Source organism: Grampus griseus (assembly GCF_964374135.1).
Source record: "Grampus griseus genome assembly, chromosome: 4".
NCBI classification, from domain to species: Eukaryota; Metazoa; Chordata; class Mammalia; order Artiodactyla; family Delphinidae; genus Grampus; species Grampus griseus.
The window spans coordinates 122,445,856-122,471,945 of NC_138997.1; the positions used below are offsets into that span (position 1 = coordinate 122,445,856).

The following is a 26,090-nucleotide window of genomic DNA, read 5'->3' on the forward strand; positions in this document are numbered from 1 at the left end:
CTGAGCTTAGAAAATACTGAAGAAACAAACGACCAAGAGTATCGGAATAATCACCTCCACCTGAGGAGCTATCCCTTCCTCCCCTCTACACCACACAGACCAACCTGCAGCCACCTTTCTCCAACAGCTAAGCCACAGCGCTCCGCTCCCGCCTTAGGAAAAATGGTCAAGCTCCTGCTCTCGCGGGATCTTGCGCCTCCGAGTAAGTCAACTGGATCGCGCGCCCCAACGAACCCCCGCGGGAACACAGTTCGGCAGGTCCCGAAAGCCGGGAAATCGCGTGCGGGGGCGGAGCCAGCTCGGTGAGCATGAAGGCGGGGCCCGCTCCAAGGAGGCGGGGCGGGGGCGAGGCGGGGATTGGGGCGGGGCTCCCAGGACCTGTTGATCGCAGGTGTCACTGCCCTGACTGGCAGTGTTGAGACGTGTGCGCATGCTCCGTGCGCAGGATCGCGCTTTGGGCGGCGGAGACCAGTCTCCTCTGCTCCAGTTCCCGGTGAGACCCGGTTACGGTGGCAGCTGTTGGTGTGTCAGCCTGTTGTCAGCTTGAGGCGGAGCTGGGCCAGCGGGAGGTAGAAGGCCCGTATTTCTCTACCTGAGCCGCACTCTCCCCTCACTAAAAGGACAGAGCTCAGGGTAAGTCTCCAAAACTAGTCCCTGGATGGAGGTCCAACGACCTGCTACCCCCATGGGCCTGACTCGGAGACCCTCATTCCAGTCCCAGGCCTCGTCTCTCCCCTCGCAGTCCCGCGACCTCCTCTCCCACCCCACCCTCCTCGGGGCAGACTCAGGGCTCTTTGCCGGGTTCTAGCGCCCGAGGTCACGCAGCTTCCCCGCCTCCTTCCCGCCGCGTCCGGGATCTGGCGGAGATGCCTTTGGCCAGGCTGGAGGCGCGCGCGAAGGGAGGAGGTGCTGTACTTACTGGGTCGTGGTTGTTAGTTGCTGCTGTGTTTGAGGGCTGGCCCGGGGCAGAACCTGGGATCCTGCTGGGTCGTTTACTGCATTGGGATTATGAATATTACGCTTACCTGGCGCCTGCCCCTCACTTTTCAAGCACTGCCTCTCCCGAGCAGCAGCTTTTGAAAGGGGTCCAGGTAGTTATGTTGCCCTCTTTGGAGAAGAGATGATTCGTGAGAATCTTTGGGCTGGTGGTTTCTGGGTGGTAGTAGTAATTTAGAAAGTTAATGTTTAGCTTCTAAATGGCGACTTATGGGACGTTTACCAAACTACTTTTAAACATCGTTGGAGAACAGGAAGTACTTGCACAGGTGTAATACCCTCCGTTTCTAAAGACTGCAATCTGAGCGTGCTCTGAGGTTTTGTTATCCTGCTACAAGGTTTTCTTTATCAATGCGAAGCCTGATTAATGCTTGCAAAATGTACTGCAAGGCTTTATTTGTTAGATAGCAGAGTTGCCAAATGTTTTCTCATCTGGAAAAAAATACGTATTTTTTTGCAAGGAGTTTTCAAGGCTATTTCTGAGGGATGTTTAAATTTAGCAGGGTCTTTGTGATTAGGGTCTGACTCACTTTTCTGTTCTTTAAGGGAAAGCGTTGCTAATTCTCAATATTTAAAAGGAGGAGAAATTGCTAACAAAATTGTGATTGAAATGAACTTTTGGCTAAGTTAATACTTCTTGTTAGTTTAATTTTCTATGTCTTTTCAGTTCCATGATGATAGTCTAGGCATATAATCCTTAATCTTGTAAAGAGAAACTAAAACAAACGAAACTTATTTTGCAAAATCAGAATATATGATTTATCTACCATTGTCATAATTCCAAATAGACAAACTCACTGTAGGTAGGAGTTAATTATGTTCTGAAAAAACAAGGTTTTTGTTTTTATTTTACATTTTAGACGTTTTTAAAATGAGCTCTTTGGACAATTTGTTTAGGTTCATGATTACTGGTGATAAATCATGATGGTGATTTATTCAACTCAACTCACTGGTAGTTAGTGTATTTTTTACTACAGTGTGAAAAATAAGCAACCAAGAACAGATCTTTCCTTTTCCCTATTAACTAAAAAAACCTTTTTATAAATGTATGTAGATTGCATATAGTTCATGGAACTTGACACCAGTAGTCATTCATTAATATTATTTTCTTTAGAAGATACAAAAAAGTAGTTTTTACAAGGAAAGCAATTTTAATGGTGGAAGGGCACCATTTTTCACCTAGTTTTCTTTTTCTTAAAAAAAAGAAATCACAAAACTTATGGTTTTAGTATGTACTGTGGGTCAAGATCTTTTCTATTATTTAGTGTCATATGTTTATTTTAAACTGTGTAGTATCAACAATTTTGGGATCATGGTTTAGGAGTTCGTTTTAGCAAGACAAAGAGTTTAAAGATGAAAATTCTGTTTTAAGGTAGTGTACACATTCAAAAGTCAAAATCACAGTTATTTTCCCTGCTGGTACTGTTTGGAACTCACCTATCATGCTAGAAAGGACATTTTTTACCCTACAATTTTCCAAAAATATGTTTGAAATCTATAAAGTGGTAGATTGAGCTATCCTACAAGGATGTTTAGTTACTAAAATACTTAGCAGATCTTGGTATTTGACAGCTTTAACTATAAGGTTTTTCTTAATTATAAGCCCTAAGGCACGCTACAGTAAGGTAACTTAGATATCTCATATGGAAGTATTTTGAACACAGGGTGTGCTAGATGTGTTTGGGCTCAAAAGATTGTCAGTATAGCCTACTGTTGCTCATGAGCTCTTGGATTAAAGGAGGAAGTGTGCTAATTTATGTCATATTTGGAGAGATAGCTACAAATTAGCGATGATACATATGTAGCATTAGTGTATTATTAATTTTGTACAGATGTAACGATTTTAGAAAATTTTGCATTACAGTATATGCACACAATAGGAACAAGGAATGTTCTACCACAGATAAAATTTTCAGAGGTTATTTAAACTTTAAATAACTATTTAATATCCTAATCTTGGCTAGTTATTTTCTTTAAATAATAGGAATACTACATATATAGAATATTTAGGCAAAAGTATTTGTTCTTTGCTTTTCCAAGTTAATCCATATCCTCTATCAGCAGTTCTTTTATAAACTAAGGGTACATGATTAGAACTGTGGTCTGTGGTTAGGACTGAATTTTAATGTAATTGGTTTTCTTTGGAATCATATATATTCTTTTTTTTTCTTCCTTTTTAATTTTAGTCCCATGAATTTTATTTTGTGCTTTACAAACATTATTCTGAGGCGTCCATAGGCTTCATTAGGCCATTAAAGGTGTCCGTGACATACCCCAGAGTGCCACAAAACATTGCATATGGTTGAAGAAATTTTGTTTTAGATGAGTCACTTCAGAAAAGTTGCTTCATATATTTGTAATTCATCAGAAAATAAAATGTTATACAACATAAATCATATTTCAATATCTTAGCTGTTTTAATGAATAAAGTCAGTTATCTGAGCTGTTGTGGTATTTTTGAATTAACTTGGAAATAATTACATTAGTCCTTTAGTCTTCTATTTTTTACAAATATTGACATGCGAAAAGCAGTTTGGAGAAATACTTTTCCTTTGGAATGTTTTTTTTTTACTTTTTGTGATTTTTCCAAGCTAGCAAATTTATTCAGTAAATATTTATTGACCTATTGTTGTATGCTAGGCACTAGAGATTGGAAAATTAATAAGACAGTGTTGAAGTAGTCAGAAATAAGAGTTCTACCTTTCCTAAGCCTTGTCTTTGACTATTCCCAATCCTCCCCCAACTGCATTGAGTTTACAAAGATAAAACAGTCTTTTTCTTACACCCTTGCTTTTGCAACGTGCTGCTTCCCTTCTCTTCCAGCTTCCCAGTCATCTATACCACACCTGTGAATTATCTTCATTTTTGGTTACCACTGTATTTTTAAATCTCATTGTTAAAGATTTATAGAGGGAAGAGGGAAAAACTAAGGGAATGAAGATGATATGTGTATTGCATCTTAAGTGTAAGGAGAATACTGGATGGACAGCACAAGGGTTGGTAATGCAAGTGCGGGGAGCATTCTTACGACCCAGAGACATGATGTGAGCAATGTCAAGGGGCATTTTGGGTGCTCTAGTTATTGTTTATGGCTGGATGGATTGTCGTGTTATTTATGAATTAAAATCGTCATTAAGGAAGTTTTGAATTATTTTTCTGAAAAGTTGTACGTAGGTTGAATTTTTCTAAATTAAATTTTCTCTGTTGCTTACATTGTTATTTCAGAGTTGCTTTCCCTTTATTTCTGATGCATTGCCTTCTAATATTGTAACTCATTTCTCTTTCTGTAGCCCAAACAGCTTGTAAATGAATGTTTAAAATACTACTATGGTGAGTCCACTTGTAAAATGAAGCATTCCCAAACATTTTTTTGTAAATTAGAATTTTTCATATTTTAAGTTTTCTTAAAGTAGGATAGTTCTATAAATGAATGTGCTTTTTTCTACTAAGAATGACTTATTAATAGATTTTAAAATTTAGAAATTAATACTTTATTGTACAGTTTAGCTGATGCCACTAATCTGGATTAAGGCTTTAGTCAAGATTGATATGTCAGTTTAAGGAAATGGAGAAATAATAAAATGGGGTATAAAATATCATAATACAGCTTTTACTTTTTCTTCAAATGTGTATTTATATTGTTAAAAAATCATTTTATATCAAAGATTGTGTTTTTGCTGTCATTATAATTAGCTTGCCTTTACCGAGTACCTGCTATGTTTTGGGCATTTATTAGGTATTTTATACATGGTTGATGATTCTTATAATAATTCTCTGAACCTTTTTATATAGGTTATGATTACAGATGATGGAACTCATCTGCTTTTAATGATTGAGTAGTTGAGTAATGTGCTTTGTTGGTGGAAGCTTTTCAGAGGTAGAATAATTGAGAATCATGAGGTTAGTATCAAAACATGGATTCCATCCTTGTCAAGAACCCATCAGAGCATTGTTTGTTTACCAGGTACTTTGTGCTTTGGCTTCTTCTAAACTTCTCAGCCTGCATAATAAGCTCCTGCCCCTCTAATGATGGCCCTCCCTGTTTTTAGGTGAGCAGGCTGTTTGAACCCTGGAAGATTTTTCCTCCTATAAGGTACTGCTGTATAGGCCTGAGATAATCTTACCTCCTTATCAATATAGTACTGACACTAACCTAGCTGTGAGGTGATAGGAGATTGTCCTGTACCCTTAGTGCATAGGTCATCTTTGTTGATTTCAGAGGGTTTGTTGATTGAGGTTTCACTTTATTTCCTGAGCTTCATTCAATAAGTATTTAATAACTACCTACCATGTACTATGCATTGTTCTAGATGCTTGGAATTCACTTTATATTCTAAGAAGATTGGGAGGAGAAACAATAATAAACAATAATAAAAACAATGAGTCAATCGTATACTATATTAGTTGGCAAAGAATGCCAAGGAGAAAAGAAAATATAGAGCAGGGAAAGGGGAATTGGGAATGTGGAGTGGGTTGCAATTTTAAATAAGTATAGGCCTCATATAGAAGGTGATTTTTGAGCACAGGAATCATGCAGTGAGCCAAGGAGAAGCCCTGTGGGTATCAAGGGGAAGTGTATTCCAGGCAGAGGAATAGATAGTGTAAAGGCTTTAGAGCAGGAGTTTTCATGGTGGCCCATGAAGCTGAAAAGGAGAATGTAAAGGGAAAGTAGTTAGAGATGAAGTTAGAGGTGAGAAGATGGACAGGTGTTATGTAATAAGAAATATATATTTGGTATCTGGCTGTTTCCTGGCACACAACTCCTAAAACTCTTGGAATCTACAAAGTGGTAAATGTTTTCTGTGTGCTAATGAGATGACTGGTGGCTGGAGGTTAGCCTCAAAGTGGGAACTTATTGCCTGGAAACCAACCATGTGATTAGAGGATTGGAACTTTCAGCCCCCCCTTTAATCAAGCATGCCTACGTGATGAAGCCTCCATAAAAAGTCCTAACTGAAGGGCTTCAGGGAGCTTTTGGGTTGGGGAACTTGTGGAGGTGCTGGAAGGGTGGCGTTTGTTGAGAGGGCATGGAAGCTCCCCTTCCCACATACTTTGCCCTATGCGGGTCTTCCATCTGGCTGTTCCTGAGTTGTATCCTTTTATAATAAACTTGAAATCTACTCAAGTAAGCTATTTTCCAGAGCTGTGCTAGCAAGTGAATTGAATCCATGGAAGAGGTCAGTGGGAACCCCTAACTTATTGGTTATTGATCAGAAGTACAGATGACAACTTGGAACTTGTGGTTGGTGTCTGAAGTGGGGGGGGGGCAGTCTAGAGGGACTGAGCCCTTGCCTTGTGGAATCCGACCCTAACTCCGGTAATGTCAAATGGAGTTAAATTGTGCTTTCTACTGAGAATTAGAGAATTGCTTGTTGTGTAAAAACGCACACATCTGGGCTCAGAAGTGGTGTGAGAGTATAGAATAAAGTGTTTTTTACTTTTAGCAGGTTTTTTACTTTGCAGGCCATTATAGAGACTTTTTGGTTTTTAATCTGAATTAATAAGGACCGATTACAAGGTTTTGAGCAGAGGCATGACATTATTATTTAATTTTAGAAGGATTTCTTGGTCTAATCTTGGGGATAGACTGTAATGGGTAAGGGCAGAAGCTAGGAGATAGTTAGGAGTCTGTTCTGGCAGTCCTGGGAAGAGCTGATGATGGCTAAGACCAGAATAGTAGAAGTGGAGGTGGTGAGAATTGGTCACATTCTGACTGAGATATGCAAGAAAGAGGGGTCAAAGATGATACCAAGATATTTCTTCTGAGCAACTGGAATGATGAAGTTACTATCAGCTAAGATGGGGAAGAAGATATAGGTAAAGCCAGAGTTCAGTTTGGGGCTTTATCAAGGCAAAGGAATGTTAGGTTATGCCTGCTTTGGCATGCTTTTCTTCTGAACATGATGTCTTAAAGCAGATTGCCATAAGCCATTGCCTTTAATGTTCATACTCTGTGTCCTGGATACACATGCACTCTTGTTTTTCTCTAATTAGTTACCAGTGAAAACTTGTGATTAGTAAAAGCCAGAAGAAATAAAGCACAGTTCTTTATTGTACACAAAGAAACTGAACAAAGAAAATACAAAACATTGAAAATTACTTAAAATTTGCTGTTTTTGGTGGTGGTGGTATAGATTGTCCTTATTACTTTAGTTTTATTTTCTGTGTTTGTTTTATAAATTTTCTAGTATAGTCTTCTCCAGTTCCTCTAGTTGTAGAGTGACAGTGGTTTTCTCTATCAAAGGACATCTATTCTTCGGTTGTCTTTCTTACTGTAATCCTTTAACTTTGTAAAAATGAGATACCTCTATAACGAATGAGATTTTTTTATTGCTTTAACTTGCTACATATTTATATATAGGTATATTTATCTGTATACCTATAGATAGCTTGCAATCTAGTTATCTAAAATAAAGCCTTAAATACTTTTACTAATAAGATGAACAGTTGTAATATATCAGTGAAAAGTCTTAAGTGTGTCCTTGAGTAGCTGTATTGCTTATTTGTGAAAAGATATTAAAATGAAATTTCACTTTACAGTTTGATGGCTCGGCCAGGGTACTATTAAGAATAATTTCAATTGCTTTATTAACAGTGATTTTGTACTACTATACTACTACTATTCTATCCTACTATACCTAGACTGTAGGTATTTCTAATTTCCTTTATGCAGTATTTATATGTATTTTAGACATCCATATAAAAAACAAATACTATTTTATAATCAAAACCCAATATACTGAAAAGAACAAATAAAGGAGTCTCATGGCTTTATCAGCTATCGTGTTAGTCTCCTAGGGTTCCTGTCACAAATTACCACAAACGAGATGGCTTAAAACAATAGAAATTTATTCTCTCACAGTTCTGGAGGCTGGAAGTGCAAAATCAAGGTGTTGGCAGGATTGGTTCCTTCTCAGGGCTCTGCACAGAATCCTTCCTTGCCGCTTTCTAGCTTCCAGTGGTGGCTATCAAGTCTTGGTTTTCCTTGACTTGTAGCTGTATCATTCCAACCTCTGCCTGTCATCTTCACATGGTATTCTCTGTGTGTGTGTCTCTTCTTCTAATGACTTCTGCTAGTCTATTGGGTTAGGCCTCATCCTGATGACCTCTTCGTAATCTAATTACATCTGCAAAAACCCTGTTTCCAAATGAGGTCATGTCCAGAGGTTCTAGAGGTTAGGTCTTCAAAATATCTTTTTTTTCTTCTTGGTGTGTGTGTGTGGGGACACACAATTTAACCATAAAATGAGTTCAATTTAAGCTATTATTACCATTTACCTAGACTGTTCTAGTAGCCTAATCAAATCACTGTTTGTTAGAATTTGAATATATTCTATGTAGCCTAGTCCTCTCCATTTTAAAAATAGGGAAGGAGGGGCTTCCCTGGTGGCGCAGTGGTTGAGAGTCCGCCTGCCGATGCAGGGGACACGGGTTCGTGCCCCGGTCCGGGAGGATCCCACATGCCGTGGAGCGGCTGGGTCCATGAGCCATGGCTGCTGAGCCTGTGCGTCCAGAGCCTGTGCTCCGCAACGGGAGAGGCCACAACAGTGAGAGGTCTGCATACGGCAAAAAAAAAAAAAAAAAAAAAAAAAAAAAATAGGGAAGGAAATTTACCTCAACTAAAGACTTTAGTGTGCTGTAGATTTCCTAATTATTTAAGATACTGGGCTTAAAATTTGGGGGAAGAAAATGGAGTTAGTATCTAGGGTAACGAAGGAAAGAAGCCCTGGCATCTTGCTTTTTGGGGTTAACTTATTACTGGTAAAACACTGATTCATAAGAAAGCAGCAGTGATTTTCTTTCTCTCCTTCTTCTTTTTATTTCCCTTTCAAACTCCTGGCACATTTTCAAGTTCAAATTCAAAATTTTAAATCATAAGTTTGAAATACTTGCGTAAGATAAAATTGTCAATCCTTCTCAAACTTTTCCAATTAATTGAAGAGGAGGGAATACTTCCAAACTCATTTACAAGGCCAGCTTTACACTGATTCCAAAGGTAAATAAGGGCACTATAAGAGAATAAAACAATAGACCAATATTGCTGATGAATATAGGTACAAAAATTCTCAATAAAATATTAGCAAAGCAAATTCAGTAGCACATTAAAAGGATCCATCACCATGATCAAGTGGGATTGATCCCTGGGATGCAAGGGTGGCTCAACATTTGCACAATCAATAAGTGTGATATACCACATTAATAGAAGGAAAGTTAAAAATCATATGCGTATCTCAATAGATGCAGAAACAGCATTTAGCGAAGTTCAACTTACTTTCAATATAAAAGTTCTCAACAAAGTGGGCGTAGAGGGAACATACTTCAACATAATAAAGGTCATATTTTTAAGCCCACAGTTAACATCAGACTCAACTCCAAAGCTTTTCCTCTAAGATCAGGAAGATGAGGGTGCCCACTCTCACCACTCCTATTCCACATAATACTGGAAGTTACAGACAGGGCAGTTAGGTGAGAAAAAGAAATAAAAGATATCTGCATCAGAGAGAAAAAAGTAAAGTTTCTCTGTTTACAGATGACATGATATTATATATAGGAAATTCTAAAAACCACCAAAAAACTTTTAGAACTAAAAAATAAATTCAGTAAAGTTGCAGAATACAAAATCAACATACAGAAATTTGTTACATTTCTATGCACTAACAATGAATTGTCTGAAAAAGAAAGAACTAAAACAGTCCCATTTATAATAGCATTAAAAACAATAAAATACTTAAGAATAAATTTCACCAAGGAAGTAAAAGATCTGTACACTAAAAACTATAAGATGTTGATGAAAGAAATTGAAGCCAAACAAAGAAATGGAGATACCCCATGTTCATGGATTGGCAGAATTAATATTGTTAAAATGTCTATAGTACCAAAAGCCATCTATAAATACAGCACATTTCCTATAAAATTCCCATGGTATTTTTCACAGAAAGAGAAAAACCACTTCTAAAATTTGTAGGAAACCACAAAAGACCCAAAGCTATCCTAAGAAAGAAAAACAAAACTGGAGGCATCACACTTCCTGATTTCAAACTGTACCACAAAGCTATAGTAATCAAAACTGTATGATACTGGGGGAGTGGCCAAGGGTTGCAGAGTAAGAAGACCCTGAGCTCACCTCTTCCCATGAATACACCAAAATTACAAATATTTACAGAGAAACTATTGGTGAGTAAAACCAGAAGGCTAGCAGAAAATACCTTCTACAACTAAAGATATACACGAGACAGGTAAGAGGGCGGAGATGCAGTATAGTAAAGACCCATAACCCCAGGTTAGACACCCACAAATGGGAGGATAACTACAACTGCAGAGGTTCTCCCCAAGGAGTGAGTGGTCCATACCCCACATCGAGCTCCGCAGCCTGGGTGTCCTGCACTGGGAAGATGAGACCCCAGAACATTTGACTTTGAAGGCCAGTGGTGCTTACTTTCTAGAGAGCCAGAGGGCTGTCGGAAATAGAGCCTCCATTCCTAAAGGGTACATACAAAATCTTACATGTTCTAGGACCCAGGGTAAGCAGTAATTTAAAAAGGACCCTGGGTCAGTCTGAGTTGCTGATCTTGGAGGTGTTCCTGGAGAGACAGAAGGCAGCTGGGGCTCATCCTGGCCATAGACAGTGGTGGCACCATTTTTGGGAGCTCATTCTACCACATGGACATTGGTGCTGGTAAGCATCATTTTGGATTCTTTTCTCTAGCTTATTAGTGCTGGCACCCGGCCAGGCCCACTGGCCTGTCAGCACAAGTACTAGGATGCCTCAGGCCAAGAAACTAGCTGGCCTGAGGCTCAGCCCTACCCACCAGCAGGACTGCTGCTCTAAGATCTTATGAGCCCACAGCCACTGTAGGACCCAGCTCCATACACTGGTGTGCTGGCAGTAGCCCCAGGACCCCACAGCCAGGGACCTTAGAACTCCACCCAAGAGTGGGCTAGCACTAACCCTGGGAACCCCTGGGCCTCAGTCCCACCCACCAGCAGGCCAAAACACCAGCTCCAGGAACCTGTAGCCAGGCCCCAGGACCTGGCTCCGCTCACCAGTGGGGCAGCACTAGCTCCAGGATCCGCCCTTACCTACTAGTCACTGGGCAGGAACCAGGCCTGGGAACCCCTGGGCCCTGGCCCCACCCATCTGTGGGCAGACACCAGCCCCAGGACCAACACAGCCCCTCAGCCAGCCACCTTGGGATCTGGCCCCACCCACTGGTAGGCTAACATTAGCTTTGGGATACACCAAACCCCACAGCCAGCTGTGTCAGGAACGGGCTCTGCTCACCAGCATGCCCACACCAGTTCCAAGATCCCCTAGGGCCCTGCAGCCAGAGACCTGGGAAGTCAGCTCTGTCCTCCAGTGAGCTTGCGCTAACCTGGGATCTGCTAGGCCTGGCCTCACCCCACCAGCAGCTCACTGCCATATTGGAGACACGTTGGACCCCTCAGCCAGCTGCCCCAGGATCCAGCTCCACTCACCAGTGGGCTAGCAACAGCTTTGGGACACCACGGACCCTGCAGACAGCTGTGTCAGGAATTAGACCCATCCACCAGCAGGCTGACTCTAGAATGAAGACCCCCACTCCTGCAGCCACCCACTCCAAAACAGCCACCTCCCACCAGTGGGGCAGCAATAGTTACAGGACCACCTCCACCCCGGCCCCACAGCCAGCAGCCTTGTGAACTGGCCCCACCCACCAGCAGCTGGCAGTCTCCACACAAAACATGCCTGGCAGTCAACCAGAATGGCAGCCAGCCATGCCTACTAGACTGCCCACAATAGTCAGCCCACCACAACAGCACACTCCCTTCTGGTCGTTAGAGCTATTTCAAGAGCACACGGAACATTCTTCAGGATAGATCACATGCTAGGCCATAAAACAAGCTGTGGTAGATTTAAGAAAATTGAAATCATATCAACCATCTTTTCTGACCACAACTCTGTGAGACTAGAAATCAACTACAAGAAAAAAACTACAAAAAAACACAAACATGTGGAGGCTAAACAACCAATGGATCACTAAAGAAATCAAAGAGGAAATTTAAAAATACCTAGACACAAATGAAAATGAAAACACAACAATCCAAAACCTGTGGGACACAGGAAAAACAGTTCTCAGAAGGGTTTATTGTGATACAGGCTTACCTCAGGAAAGAAGAAAAATCTCAAACAACCTAACCCTACACCTAAAGGAACTAAAGAAAGAAGAACAAACAAAACCCAAAGTTAGTAGAAGGAAACAAGTCATAAAGGTCAGAGCAGAAATAAGTGCAATAGAGACTTAAAAAAAAGCACTAGAAAAGATTAATAAAATTAAGAGCTGGTACTTTGAAAGGATAAACAAAACTAATAAACCAGTAGCCAGAATCATCAAGAAAAAAGAGGAGAGGACCCAAATCAATAAAATCAGAAATTAAAAAGAAGTTATGATCAATACCACAGAAATAAAAAGGATCCTAAGAGATTACTATGAACAATTATACACCAATAAAATGGGCAGCCTAAAAGAAATGGACAAATTTCTACAAATGTACACCCTCCCAAGACTGAACCAGGAAAAAATAGAAAATATTAGCAGACCAATTACTGGTAAAGAAATTGGATCAGTAATTAAACAACTCCCAAAAAATGAAAGTCCAGGACCAAATGGCCTCAGGTGAATTCTGCCAAACACATAAAGAAGAGTTAACGCCTATTCTTTTCAAACTATTCAAAATATTGATGAGAGGGGAACACTTCCAAACTCATTTTACGAGGCCAGGATCACCCTGATAACAAAACCAGACAAAGATATCACAAAAAAAAAGATTACTGACCAATATCACTGATGAACATAGACACAAAAATCCTTAACAAAACAGAAGCAAACTGATTTCAACAATACATTAAAAAGGTCACATGTCATTGTCAGTTGGGATTTATCCCAGGGATGCAAGGATGGTTCAATATCTGCAGATCAGTGTGATTTCCCCATTAGCAAATTGAACAATAAAAATCATATGTTCATCTCAGTAGATGCAGATAAAGCTTTTGACAAAATTCAATATCCATTCATTATAAAATTTCTCAACAATTTGGGTATAGAGGAACCTACCTCAACATAATAAATGCTATGTATGACAAGTCCACAGAAAACATTTCACATAACAGTGAAAAGCTGAAAGCATTTCCTCTAAGATCAGGAATAAGATAAGGATGCCTACTCCTGCCACTTTGATTCAGCATAGTATTGGAAGTCTTAGCCACAGCAATCAGATGAGAAAAAAAATAAAAGGAATGCAAATTGGAAAGGAAGAAGTAAAACTGTCACTGTTTGCAGATGAAATGTTACTATACATAGAAAATCCTCAAGATGCCACCAAAAACTATTAGAGTGCATCAAAGAATTCATTAAAGTTTCAGGATACAAAATTAACATGGAGAAATTTGTTGCATTTCTATACACTAACAATGAACTATCAGAAAGAGAAATTAAGAAAACAGTCCCATTTACAATTGCATCCAAAAGAATAAAATACCTAGGAATAGATCTAACTATGGAGGTAAAAGACCTGTACTTGGAAAATTATGTCACTGATGAAATAAATTGAAGACAATACAAACAGATGGAAAGATACACTGTGTTCATGGACTGGAATAATTAATATTATTAAAATGATCCTACTACCCAAGGCACTCTATATATTCAGTGCAATCCCTATCAAAATACCAATGGTATTTTTCACAGAACTAGAACAAATAGTTCTAAAACTTGTATAGAAGCACAAAGACCTTGAATAGCTGAAACATTCTTGAGAAAGAAGAACAAAACTCGACATATCATGTTCCCTTACCTCAAACTATACTGCACAGCTACAGTCATCAAAACAGTATGATACTGGTGGAAAAACAGACACATAGATCAATGGAACAAAATAGCCCATAAGTGAACCCACACTCATATTGTCAATTGATCTACAACAAAGGAAGCAAGAATATACAGGGGAAAAGACAACATCTTCAATAAATGGTCCTGGGAAAACTGGACAGCTACATGCAAAAGAATCAAACTGGATTAATCTGTTACACCATGCACAAGTATAAATTCAAAGTGGATTAAAGATTTAAATATAAGACCTGAAAGCATAAATTCTGGAGGAATACATAGGGAATACTCTCTTTGACATCAGTCTTAATAATATTTTGGGGGATATGTCTCCACAGGTAAGGCAAACAAAAGTAAAAATAAACAAATGAGACTACATCAAACTAAAAAGCTTTTGCACAGTGAAGGAAACTATCAACAAAAGGAAAAGGCTACCTCCTGAATGGGAGAAGATATTTGCAAATGATATATCTGATAAAGGGTTAATATCCAAAGTATACAAAGAACTCATACAACATCTGAAAAACAACCTGATTAAAAAATGAGCAGAGGATATGGATAGACATTTTTTCAGAGAAGACAGACAGATGGCCAACAGGCACATGAAAAGATGCTTAACATCACTAATCATCAGAGAAATGCAAATCAGAAGCACAATGAGATATCACCTCACACCTTTCAGAATAGCTGTCATTAAAAAAGACAACAGATGACAAGTGTTGGTGAGGATGTGGAGAGAAGGGAACCCTCATGCACTATTGGTAAGGATGTAAATTGGTCAGCCACTGTGGAAAGTAATATGGAGATTCCTCAAGAAATTAAAAGTAGAGCTGCCAAAAAAAGAAAGAAAGAAAAAAAGAACTGCCATATGATCCAGCAATTCCACTCCTGAAGAAAACAAAAACACTATTTTGAAAAGATGTATGCACCCCTATGTTTATTGCAGCATTCTTTACAATAGCCAAGATACGGAAGCAACCCAAGTGCCCATTGTAGATGAATGGATAAAGAAGAGATGTTACATATATTTATATACATACAATGGGATATTATTCAGCCATAAAAAATGAAATCTTGCCATTTGTGACAACTTGGATGGACCTAGAGAACATTATGCTAAGTGAAATAAATCAGACATAGAAAAACAAATACTGTATGATTTCACTTATATGTGGACTCTGAAAAACAAATGAACATACATAGCAAAACAAACAGAGTTATGGATGTAGAGAACAAACAGGTAGTTGCTAGAGGGCAGAGGGTTGGAGGAAGGAAAGAAGTAAGTGAGGGAGCTTAAGAGGTACCAACTTCCACTTGCAAAATAAATGAGTCATGGGTATGAAAGGTACAATGTCAGAAATATAGTCAATAGCTATGTAATATCTTTGTAAGGTGACATATTGTAACTTTTGTTTGAAATGTATAGAAATACCAAATAACTTTGTTGTGTAACAGGCACTAACATAATGTTGTAGGCCAGTTATACTTCAAAAATGAACAAACATAAACTCAATAGGCAAAGAGCAGATTGGTTACCAGAGGTAGGGGGTGGGTGGAGTGGGGAAACTGGATGAAGGTTGTCAAAAGGTACAAACTCCTAGTTATAAGATATAAGTTATAAGAACTAGCGATGTAATGCACAACATGATAAATAGAATTAACGCTGCTGCTTGTTATATATGAAAGTTGTTAGAGTAAATCCTAAGAGTTCTCATCATAAGGAAAATATTTTTTCCTACTTCTTTAATTGTGTATCTATATTTGATGATGGATGTTCACTAAACTTATTGTGATAATCATTTCATAATGTATGTAAGTCAAATCTTTATGCTGTACACGTTAAACTTACACAGTGCATGTGACAGTTGTATCTCAATAAAACTGGAAGGAAAAAAAAGGAATCTGAGTACCCTTTAGCTATCACTTTCTGTGCCCGTTCCCACTCGTTCTCCATAGCCCCCACTTGTCCAGTCTAAGCAACCACTTATCTACTATCTGTCTCTAGATTTCTCTCTTTTGGACATTTTGTATGAATGGAATCTTACAGTGTGTGGTCTTTTGTGACTTTCAGTTATCAAAATGTTTTCAGTGTTTATGTTGTAGCATGTTTAAGTACTTCGTTTCTTTTTATGGCTGAATAATATTCCATTGTGTGTGTGTGTGTATACACACACACTGTATTTTATTCATTCTTTAGTTGAACATTTGGGTTGTTTTTCCACCTTTCAGCTGTTATAAATATTGCTGTGTTAGCTCTTTTCTGCACAGCTTCTCAAATATTTATTGAAAGAATAAATATAGAATCATGTTTAAATTCCTAGAATAAACCTTATTATTTTTTTCAATGGTACATTATTCTTTTGACACAGTGATAGATTATGTTTGTTAGTGTTTTATTTATAAGTTTTGCATCTTTAATCACATGTCACACTGGTCTGAGGTTTATCATGGTTTGATATTAAGGTTATGTTAGCTTCATGACATGATTTGGGGTTCTTTGTATTTTATTTTCATGTGGCCTGTGGTATTTTAACATTAGAATTAACAGTTCTTTAAAGTTTAGGTAAAATTTAACTTTGAATCCATCTGATCCAGATGGCATTTTCAATGGAAGAACTTTTGTCTCCTTTCCATTTTCTTGTTGTCTTTAAAAAATTTTTCTACTTCACTTGAGTTAATTTTGGTAATTTGAATTTTGCTATGAAATTACCTGCTCCTTTAGATATTCAAAGTTATTGTCATAAGATTTAAGTGGTATTCTTTTGTATTTCTTTTGGTTGCTCATCTATATGTGGTCATTTCTCCTTTATCAATCCTGTTCATCGGGGCTTCCCTGGTGGCACAGTGGTTGAGAGTCTGCCTGCCAATGCAGGGGACATGGGTTTGTGCCCCGGTCCGGGAAGATCCCACATGCTGTGGAGCGGCTGGGCCCGTGAGCCATGGCCACTGGGCCTGTGCGTCCGGAGCCTGTGCCCTGCAATGGAAGAGGCCACAACAGTGAGAGGCCTGCGTGCCACAAAAAAAAAAAAAAAAAAAAAAAAATCCTATTCATGTTATATTTCTCTTTTCTTTTTTCTTTAATCATGCTTGTGAAGATTTTTTTTATTAGCTTTTCAAAAGTTTAGTTTTAGATTTATTTTTTCTTTCTGTTGTTTGCCTATTAATAGGCTTGAAAAATCAGTCTCTTTCTCTCTCTCTCTCTCTCTCTCTCTCAAGGTTTCACAATTTTCATCCTACTTCCTTTCTTCCTCACATCATGTTTGGATTTTTGTGTTATCTATTGTTTTTCTTGGTTTTTCAGCCTTTAATTCTGGAAAAATCTTAATCTTTCTAAAAGTGTCTACTCTGTTTACTTTCTCCCCTTTCTTTCTGGGGATCCTTTTAGATAGTTTTTGACACTTTTAGATTTCATCTGTGTATCTTAGCTTTTTGAAAATGTTTATATTTTCCACTTTGTTTTTTTAATACTTTTAGGAGAATTTCTAGACCTGGACTTACTGCTCATTAGTATGATGTTTCCTTCTATTCATTTTGCTAGTTAACTCATCCTTTGAGTTTTTTCTTTCAGCAGTTTCAAAAATGTACTCATTCAATTGGTGGATATGTATTAAGTTTATTTTAAATTTGTGTTCCCTTTGGTCTGTTCATTCTGTTTCCTGTGGTGTAGATTGTTCAGTTTGTTGCCTTTCTCTCATAATGCTTATACTCTGCAAGTATCTGGTTATCTTTTTCCTGGGAGTACCAAGTGATAAGCTAGTAATATTTACATGATGAGAAGAATGAAAGCATTAGGCTCTGATTTGTGTTTCTTTGGATAATTTCAGAGAGCAGAGGTGGGGACGTAAAGGCTTGATTTGGGGTGATATGGCTTAAGAGTTGATTCCAAAAAGAACTTCCTGTTTACTCGGTTAGAGGCGTGATCTTCTCCAGGTCCTACCATCCTCTGTTCTATTTGTGGAGTAGGGCGAGGATAGAACACGCAGGGGCCTTGCAGGTGTCTGTACTTGTTACCACTTCCCAAACCAACTGTTCTCTGATGCTTACCTGATTTTTTTTTTTAACATTTTTATTGGAGTATAATTGCTTTACAATGGTGTGTTTGTTTCTGCTGTATAACAAAGTGAATCAGCTATACATATACATATATCCCCATATCTCCTCCCTTTTGCATCTTCCTCCCATGCTTACCTGATGTTATAATTTCCTTTACCCTCCAGATGGCCCTGGGGTGGTAACAGAGCTTTCCTGTTTCATTGCATTGTGTGGGATGGGAATTCTCTGCCCAGAGCAATATGAAGAATGGAAAAGGTCACAACTAAGAAGACTTTCCCAGTCTGTAACACTTGGCCCTCTTTATCTCTTGACTGCTGTTTCCCTCACATTCTGGCAACCAGTTACTTAATGTTTCTCCCTGTTTCTGCTTATACTATCTGTTGCTTTTGTATAATCTCTGGAGTTGGGTTGGAGGAAGGGAACCAGGAGGACATATAGTTTGACATCTTGCACAGGAACAGAAACTACAGTATTTTAAAATTATCTATTTGTGTGTGTGCCCATCACAAAACAACTCATTACGGTAGGGATTGTTTCATGTATCTTATCACAGTTCAGGGTAAGACCTGGTGCCTAGTTAAATGATTGTTGAAAGAATACCATTTCAAAGGATTCTTCCATTAAAAACACAAGTTAACTACCGATACAGAGCTTTCTTAATGTTGTAAAATCATAACTACATTTATTAAAAATTTGTATGAAAGTTTTTAGGATTATTTCGATCCCTTTAGAGGAAGTTATAATCCACAGAGTTACAACAAAAAGAAAAAAACTAACATAATGTAGTGTTTTATAATTCTTGAAACATTTAACCTATGTTAAACAGGGCTGTTATTCTTGTCCCCATCTTATAGATGAAGCTATGAATCAGAGATGACAAGAACTTATCTAAGACCAAACAGCTAATAAGTGATGAGCTAATACGTGGGGCTGCAAACAAAAGTCTCCTGACTTGAATTCTCTAAAGACTAATGCCTTTCTTCTTTATTCCTCAGTGCTTTGCTATCTTAGTGGGTATTTGATCAATGGAATTGAACTGACCTATAATGTTCTGTCCTCTCATGTTTTTGTGCTGTGAAGTAAAACTCAATGGCTTTCATCTAGAGTTTAAATTTAAAGCCAAGGTCCTTACACAGGGCTTTTGAGGCCCTTCATGATCTCTCTCTCTTTCCCATCCACCCTTTTCATCTATTCTCCTCTTTGTTCATATTTATTCTGCCACACTGGGCTTCTTACTACCTTCCAGTATGCCACGCATGCTGTTCACTCTGCTAGAAGTGCCTTCTCCAGAGTGGCATCTTCACCTCCTTCAAATCTTTGTACAAAGGTAACGTTCTCAATTACAGTTTCCGAGACTATCCTATTTAAAAGTGCAAACCATCTACCATTATATACACTTCTGAATCAACTTGTCATAAGATTTAAGTGGTATTCTTTTGTATTTCTTTTGGTTGCTCATCTATATGTGGTCATTTCTCCTTTATCAATCCTGTTCATTGGGGCTTCCCTGGTGGCACAGTGGTTGAGAGTCTGCCTGCCAATGCAGGGGACACGGGTTTGTGCCCCGGTCCGGGAAGATCCCACATGCTGTGGAGCAGCTAGGCCCGTGCTTGAATTGTTTTTCCATGAGCACTTTGCTTGAATTGTTTTTCCATGAGCACTCAGAGCATAACTCTTCTAGTACACTCTACAATTTATTATTCACTGAATTATGGTCTGTCTTTCCTCATTAAAATGCCAGTTCTAGTGCCTGGCATAGTACATGGCTCAATAAACACTTGTTGAAAGAATGAATGCAGGAAGGAAATTCAATTGATTAAACTAAACTTTGGTAGTAATACTTGATTGTTTTTACTTTAGAAGTTGAACATTTTGAAGTCCTTTTAGCCAGGAGTATGTGTTCATGAATAGTATGGAAATTTACTCTAATTCACTAAGATTTGTTTATCAATTTAATGTTTCTCCTGAGTTTTTTTTTTTCTTTCTTGTGGTACACGGGCCTCTCACTGTTGTGGCCTCTCCCGTTGCGGAGCGCAGACTCTGGACGCACAGGCTCAGCGGCCATGGCTCACGGGCCCAGCCGCTCCGCGGCATGTGGGATCCTCCCGGACCGGGGCACGAACCCATGTCCCCTGCATCGGCAGGCGGACTCTCAACCACTGTGCCACCAGGGAAGCCCTCTTCTGAGTTTTAACGCATGTCAATTTACATAAAAGCTATTGACTTTCTTGCAGAAATGTTATGATTCTCTGTAACATAGATAACAATATAGAGTCTCTGTAGAGTCTCTGTTTAGTAAACAGCAATACAGTATTGGTAGCAAAGTTAGTATTATTCAAAACACTGCCTGGAGATCTAAGTTGATTCTAGTTTTCTTTAGAACATGAAACCATCATATGACCATTGAAATCTTGAAGTAGGTAGCGTTTGATGTCACCTTGATATGTTTTGAAAATTTAAATGATGAACTGTTTTCATTTTCATATTTTAAGAACATTATTAGTTCTAATCATTTTATGATTATATATATAATATTTTAATTATGTATTCAATATTTGTATCCATATAGTAAAGTAGGAATTTTCTTTATTAGCCTTTACTTTTATTTAAACATTTCTTTTTTTCCTTATAGGTTTGCTTTGAGGTCACATTGATATGAAATATGAAGTCACCTTTAATAACTTCACCTGGGAAAGAGAAAGACTTCTTTCTTATTAAAGAAACACAAGGAAAACAAATGACCAAATGAATCATACCAAATGCTAACTCTACATCTTTTTGTATCATCTGTTTTTAAAACCATCAAGACAAATGATTTGTGCTTTAAAGAATATGATTTGTTCATCAATGTTACTTTAGCAGTTTTTAAAAAATCTTTTTCACCTTAAACTGTACTCTTATAAAATTTAACACAAAGATTTTTAAATCTTTAAGACCTTGTTTAAAATAGCTTTCTTTTTTAGTTTTCAGAACTTCAATGCTTAATGTACCCTTTTTTTACTTGACAAAGTCCTCAAAACTACAGCATCAGGAAAGATATGGACTTGGAAACTTACGTTATGGTAATAGGCTGCAGCGAATTTAAGTGGATCATTCAAGAAACCATCCATTTTATCATCAGAAGTGTCACATAAGTATATAATTCTTAGCTTTAATGCAAACAAAGTTGCTTGAAAATGGCATGGGTAAAATTCTTACGGAAACCTGGTGGCAATCTTGGAAAAGCTTATCAACCTGGGAGTATGCTATCCCTAGCCCCTACCAAAGGCTTGTTGAATGAACCAGGACAAAACAGCTGCTTTCTTAATAGTGCTGTACAGGTGAGACCATAATTTCTTGTTAAATTTTTTTTTTTCTTGTTAAATTTTAAAAAGTGCCTTTCAGGAAATTCTTTGCTTAATCCTTCTTTAACTTGTAAGTTAAGAATAAAGTTATTATTGACTAGAATGACTTTTTAATATCACTTTTAATAGTAGCAAAATATTTTGACTGGGCATTTTGGTTTTTATAATAAATGGAAATGTTGTTTTCAACAGAATGATACATTGCTAGGATATAAAAATATCTTGTGGCTTAAAATGTTTACTTAGTAAATTAAGAATGTTTCTAAAATACATAAAATTATTTTTTTGAATTAGCTAGTCAACCCCTCTCTCCCCCCTTTTTTTTTTGTTTAAGAAATGCAGTAGGATCCCCATAGACAGCATAAAAAGAAACAAGCTGTGTGGATTGAAATGAGAATGCAGAGTTTTTTGTTTTGTTTTGTTTTTGCGGTACGTGGGCCTCTCACTGTTGTGGCCTCTCCCGTTGCGGAGCACAGGCTCTGGATGCGCAGGCTCAGTGGCCATGGCTCACGGGCCCAGCCGCTCTGCGGCATGTGGGATCTTCCCGAACCGGGGCACGAACCCGCGTCCCCTGCGTCGGCAGGCGTACTCTTAACCACGGTGCCACCAGGGAAGCCCAAGAATGCAGAGTTTTTAATCTCAGTACTCAAATTCCTTCCCCGCGCCCCCCACCACACCGTGACCTTAAATCCCCTCTGTAGAATCATAATTTGGACACCACTGTTGTAGTTAAATTAACGGTTAATTCATTTTGCTTCAGTCCTTGTTGAAATTCTTTTAATTAGCAAATATGTATTAATCCAACTTTCTGCCTTACATAAATATCTTTTCTTATGTATGATAGTTTTTATTTAACATTTTCAGATTTTTTAGGGGCCTATATCCTTCTGACCGTTGATTGTATAGTACTAAGGATGAGGAAGATTTAGAATATTGGAATGTTACTCTATTGACGCTAGAATATACCTTAAAAGATTTTATTGAAAACAAATAGCTTTTCACATGTTTTCTTTCTATTGCTTTTTTTTTCCTCCTGAAAACTGAGAGTAGGAAGAGAAATATTGCTTAATTAACTCATTTGATAAATGAACACATCTAGAATGTGTCAAGTGCTCAGACATCTGACTCAGACTTGTGTTCTTAATTGTCTGCTGTCCAGGACATATGTCAAACTTGAAAGTTTTATAACTCACTCAGGGAAACAGAAGCAATTGGTATTAGAAAAGCATTAATTCTAGTTTATGTGGGGACCTTTAAATGACAGTCACTGTTCTGCCCTGGCTGAAGGATCCCTTTGGCATTAAGTGCTGTGACAAGGGCAGGAAAATATTTATTGAATGACACCTGATATAGAGAAATACCAGACTCCAAAAGACATGGAATTATATGCTTTTATTGAATCAGGCTCTGAGAAAGAGCTTCTGTCATTTCAAATCTTTTCCTGTTAACCCTTTTCCAGTTCTTTTTTTTTACACTTATGTGTTTCCCTCTGTGTCTGTCCCTGTTTTTGGCTCCCAAAATACTGTGTATACTTTAGGGAGATGAAAAGCTTATTATAACAAAAGAAAACTCTGAGCAAGGACACTTAAGTGGTAAAGAAAATGGAGAAGTATTCCTATGCTGATATATTTAGAAAAAAAATGAACAGTCCACTGACCTTTGCCATGAAGGTTATTTCTACTTATCTACATAGCTACCAGTTATGGTGCTCATCACTCCTTTGTGTGGATACAGCTTTCCATCTGGTATCATTTCTTCTGCTTGAAGGATGACTTTTGTTATTGAAAAATATTTTCATTCATTAAAGAAGTTTAAGTTGACAGTTTTTCTTTTAGTATTTTAAAGATTTTGCTCATCTGTCTTCTGGCTTGTATTACTTCTCCTGGAAAACTATTGTCATTCTTATCTTTGTTCTTGTGTTTGTAATGTTCCCCTTTTTTTCTGGCTGCTTTTAAGATTTTCTTTTTTTAACTGGTTTAAAACAATTTGGTTATGATGTGCCTTGCTATAGTTTTCTACATGCTTCTTGTGTTTGGGTTCATTGAGCATCTTAGACCCATGGCTTTATAATTTTAATCAAATGTGGATGGGCTTCCCTGGTGACGCAGTGGTTAAGAATCCGCCTGCTAATGCAGGGGACACGGGTTCGAGACCTGGTCTGGGAAGATCCCACATGCCGCAGAGCAACTAGGCCCATGCAGCACAACTACTGAGCCTGCGCTCTAGAGCCCGTGAGCCACAACTGTGGAGCCTGTGTGCCACAAGTACTGAAGCCTGCGCACTGCAACAAAGAGTGGCCCCCACTTGCCGCAACTGGGGAAAGCCCGCACGCAGCAGTGAAGACCCAACACAGCCAAAATAAAATAAATAAAATAAAAGTAAATTTAAAAAAAATGTGGAAACTCTTTGACCATTATTTCTTCAAAATTTTCTATCCCTCCCCTCCTTTGGGGGATTCCAGTTATTGATACATATTCAGTTGGTTGCTTTAGGTCCCAAAGTTCACTGATGTGCTCTTCATTGTCTTTCTCATTCTTTTGTTTTTCTCTCTTTCATTTTATAGGATTCTGTTGCTGTGTCTTCAAGTTCATTAATTTTTTTCTTTTGCAGTGTTTATTTAATCTGCTAGTAATATCACCAGTGTATTTTTAAATTTCAGACATTGTAATTTTCACCTTTAGAAGTTTGCTCTGGGTCTTTCAAAAATCACTTGTGTCTATACTTAACATGTCCAGTCTTTTCTCTGACCTCTTGAATATATGAATACAGGTATAATAATTGTTTTAATGTACTTGTCTACTAATTCTGTCTGTGCAAATTCTGTTCTTTTTCTTTCTAGGTTTGGAATATATTTTCTTGTTTCTTGTAATGCCTGGTAATTTTTTAATATTAATTTATTTATTTTTGGCTTCATTGGGTCTTAGTCGCTGCATGTGGGCTTTCTCTAGTTGAGGTGAGCGGTGGCTACTCTTCATTGCGATGCACAGGCTTCTCATTCTGGTGGCTTCTCGTTGTGGAGCCAGGCTTTAGGCGCGCGGGCTTCAGTAGTTGTGCCATGTGGGCGTCAGTAGTTGTGCCTTATGGGCTCTAGAGTGCAGGCTCAGTAGTTGTGGTGCACAGGCTTAGTTGCTCCGTGGCATGTGGGATCTTCCTGGACCGGGCTCAAACCCGTGTCCCCTGTGTTGGCAGACAGATTCTTAACCATGGTGCCACCAGGGAAGCCCATGCCTGGTAATTTTTGATTGGATGTCAGACGACATTTTAAGTTTTACTTTGTTGGGTGATGGGTATTTTTATATTCCTAAAAATATTCTTGAACATTGTTCTGGGATAGGATTAGTTTATTTAGAAACAGTTTGATCATTTTATGTTTAAGCTTTGTAGGCAGTACCAGAACTGTGCTTATTCTGGGGTTAATTTCTCTGCTAGTGGGGAGGGACAGTTCTTTCTTTAACTGATGCTCTGTGAATTATGATGTTTTCCACTTTGGCTGTTGAGAACAGGCACTGCCCTGAACTGATATGTGCTTTGGGCATTACATCTAATCTTCTGGGATTTTCTTTCCTGGTCTCAGGTAGTTTCCTCACAGTGCTTACCTGAATACTCGAGAGGCCCCCTCGCGAGCTCTGGTGTTAACTGTGTGCAGCTCTCCCCCCTGCGGCACTGTGTCCCGCCAACTCTAGCTGCTTTGGCTTCCCTGAACTCCCAGCTCCATGCCTTCAACCAAGGGAATCTGCTGGCCCCTGATGTTAAAATGTCTAGTGTATAAACTAATTTAGAAAGCCAGTCCTCACTGACAAAACAGCTATTCAAGTAGACTTCTGTCAGAAAAAGCCTGACTTCATTTTTAAAAATTCAGAATATAAATGCTAATACGCAGTTTGATGAGTACTTTTTAAACTGCTGAGAAATAAATTGTGAAATACGTTTTGTAAGAAATTACTAAAAATGGACATTATTAAAATGTTTTGGATGTAATATAAGTAAGAAAAATGAATTTATATGCCATTTCCCCTTAATTTTTTAAAATTTTTTATATTATTTTGAGGTCAGGAATATGATGAAAGGTTTATATTCCTTTATTAAATGCATATGCATATATGTATTAATCTTTGGGGAATAACTAAATAAGAAACATGCATAAACATTCAAAATAACTACACTAATTTTGTTAGGTACCATGTTAAAATGAAACATGGAAATAATGCAAAAGAAAAATGTTTATATTATAAAATTATATTGCTAAAAACTAATTAGTCCAACAACTAGCTTAGGCTTTAATTTAAAACAGGTGGTAGAATATAATCAACATTTTTAAATGAAATAGGATAAAGGTTAACTATAATGCAGATAATTTTTGGTATGGATTTGTGAAAATCATTTTTAAACTTTTATATTGAGTAGTATACAGAGAAGTCACATAAAATATTTTTTTCTGTAGTTTAGATCCAGTGTAAGTTAAACATTTTGCTAACCCTAGAAAACATTACATTTGAAAGACGTAATTCGTAAGCCTTATAAGCAGATTATAGAGTTTTCTCTTTTGGCTGAATAGTTTGAACTTTTATTTGATGAGAAAGTGGTACAGTTAAGTAGGTATGACATAATTGGTGTGGTTTTGAGTTCTGTAAGTTAAAAGCAAAGTTAAAATATTTAATAGCTAACATTTATTGTGCTCTTACTGTTCTTTGGTACACTGTGTTTTATCTAATCTAGTTCTTACAGTGATCCTAAGAGATAGGTACTACTCTAATCTTCCTTTCAGTGATGAGAAAACTAAGTTTCAGGAAATATTTTGCTCAAGTCAGCCCAAGAGCTGTAAACAGTAAAGCCA

At 38.0% G+C, this 26,090-nt stretch overlaps 1 protein-coding gene and 1 long non-coding RNA gene across 2 annotated transcripts in view; one reads left to right on the forward strand and one right to left on the reverse strand.

Annotated features, from left to right (window-relative positions):
- Positions 1-173, reverse strand: part of LOC309821545 — a 30,095-nt gene extending 29,922 nt beyond the window's left edge. Inside the window, exon 1 of the long non-coding RNA XR_014296627.1 lies at positions 105-173. This is a non-coding gene — a long non-coding RNA (uncharacterized lncRNA). The remainder of the gene's footprint in view (positions 1-104) is intronic.
- A 252-nt stretch (positions 174-425) lies between these two features.
- Positions 426-26,090, forward strand: part of USP53 (ubiquitin specific peptidase 53) — a 64,752-nt gene continuing 39,087 nt past the window's right edge. The window contains exons 1-2 of the mRNA XM_082653093.1: positions 426-633; positions 20,545-21,232. Coding sequence (XP_082509219.1) covers positions 21,089-21,232 — 144 coding nt within the window. The 5' untranslated portion in view covers positions 426-633; positions 20,545-21,088. The remainder of the gene's footprint in view (positions 634-20,544; positions 21,233-26,090) is intronic.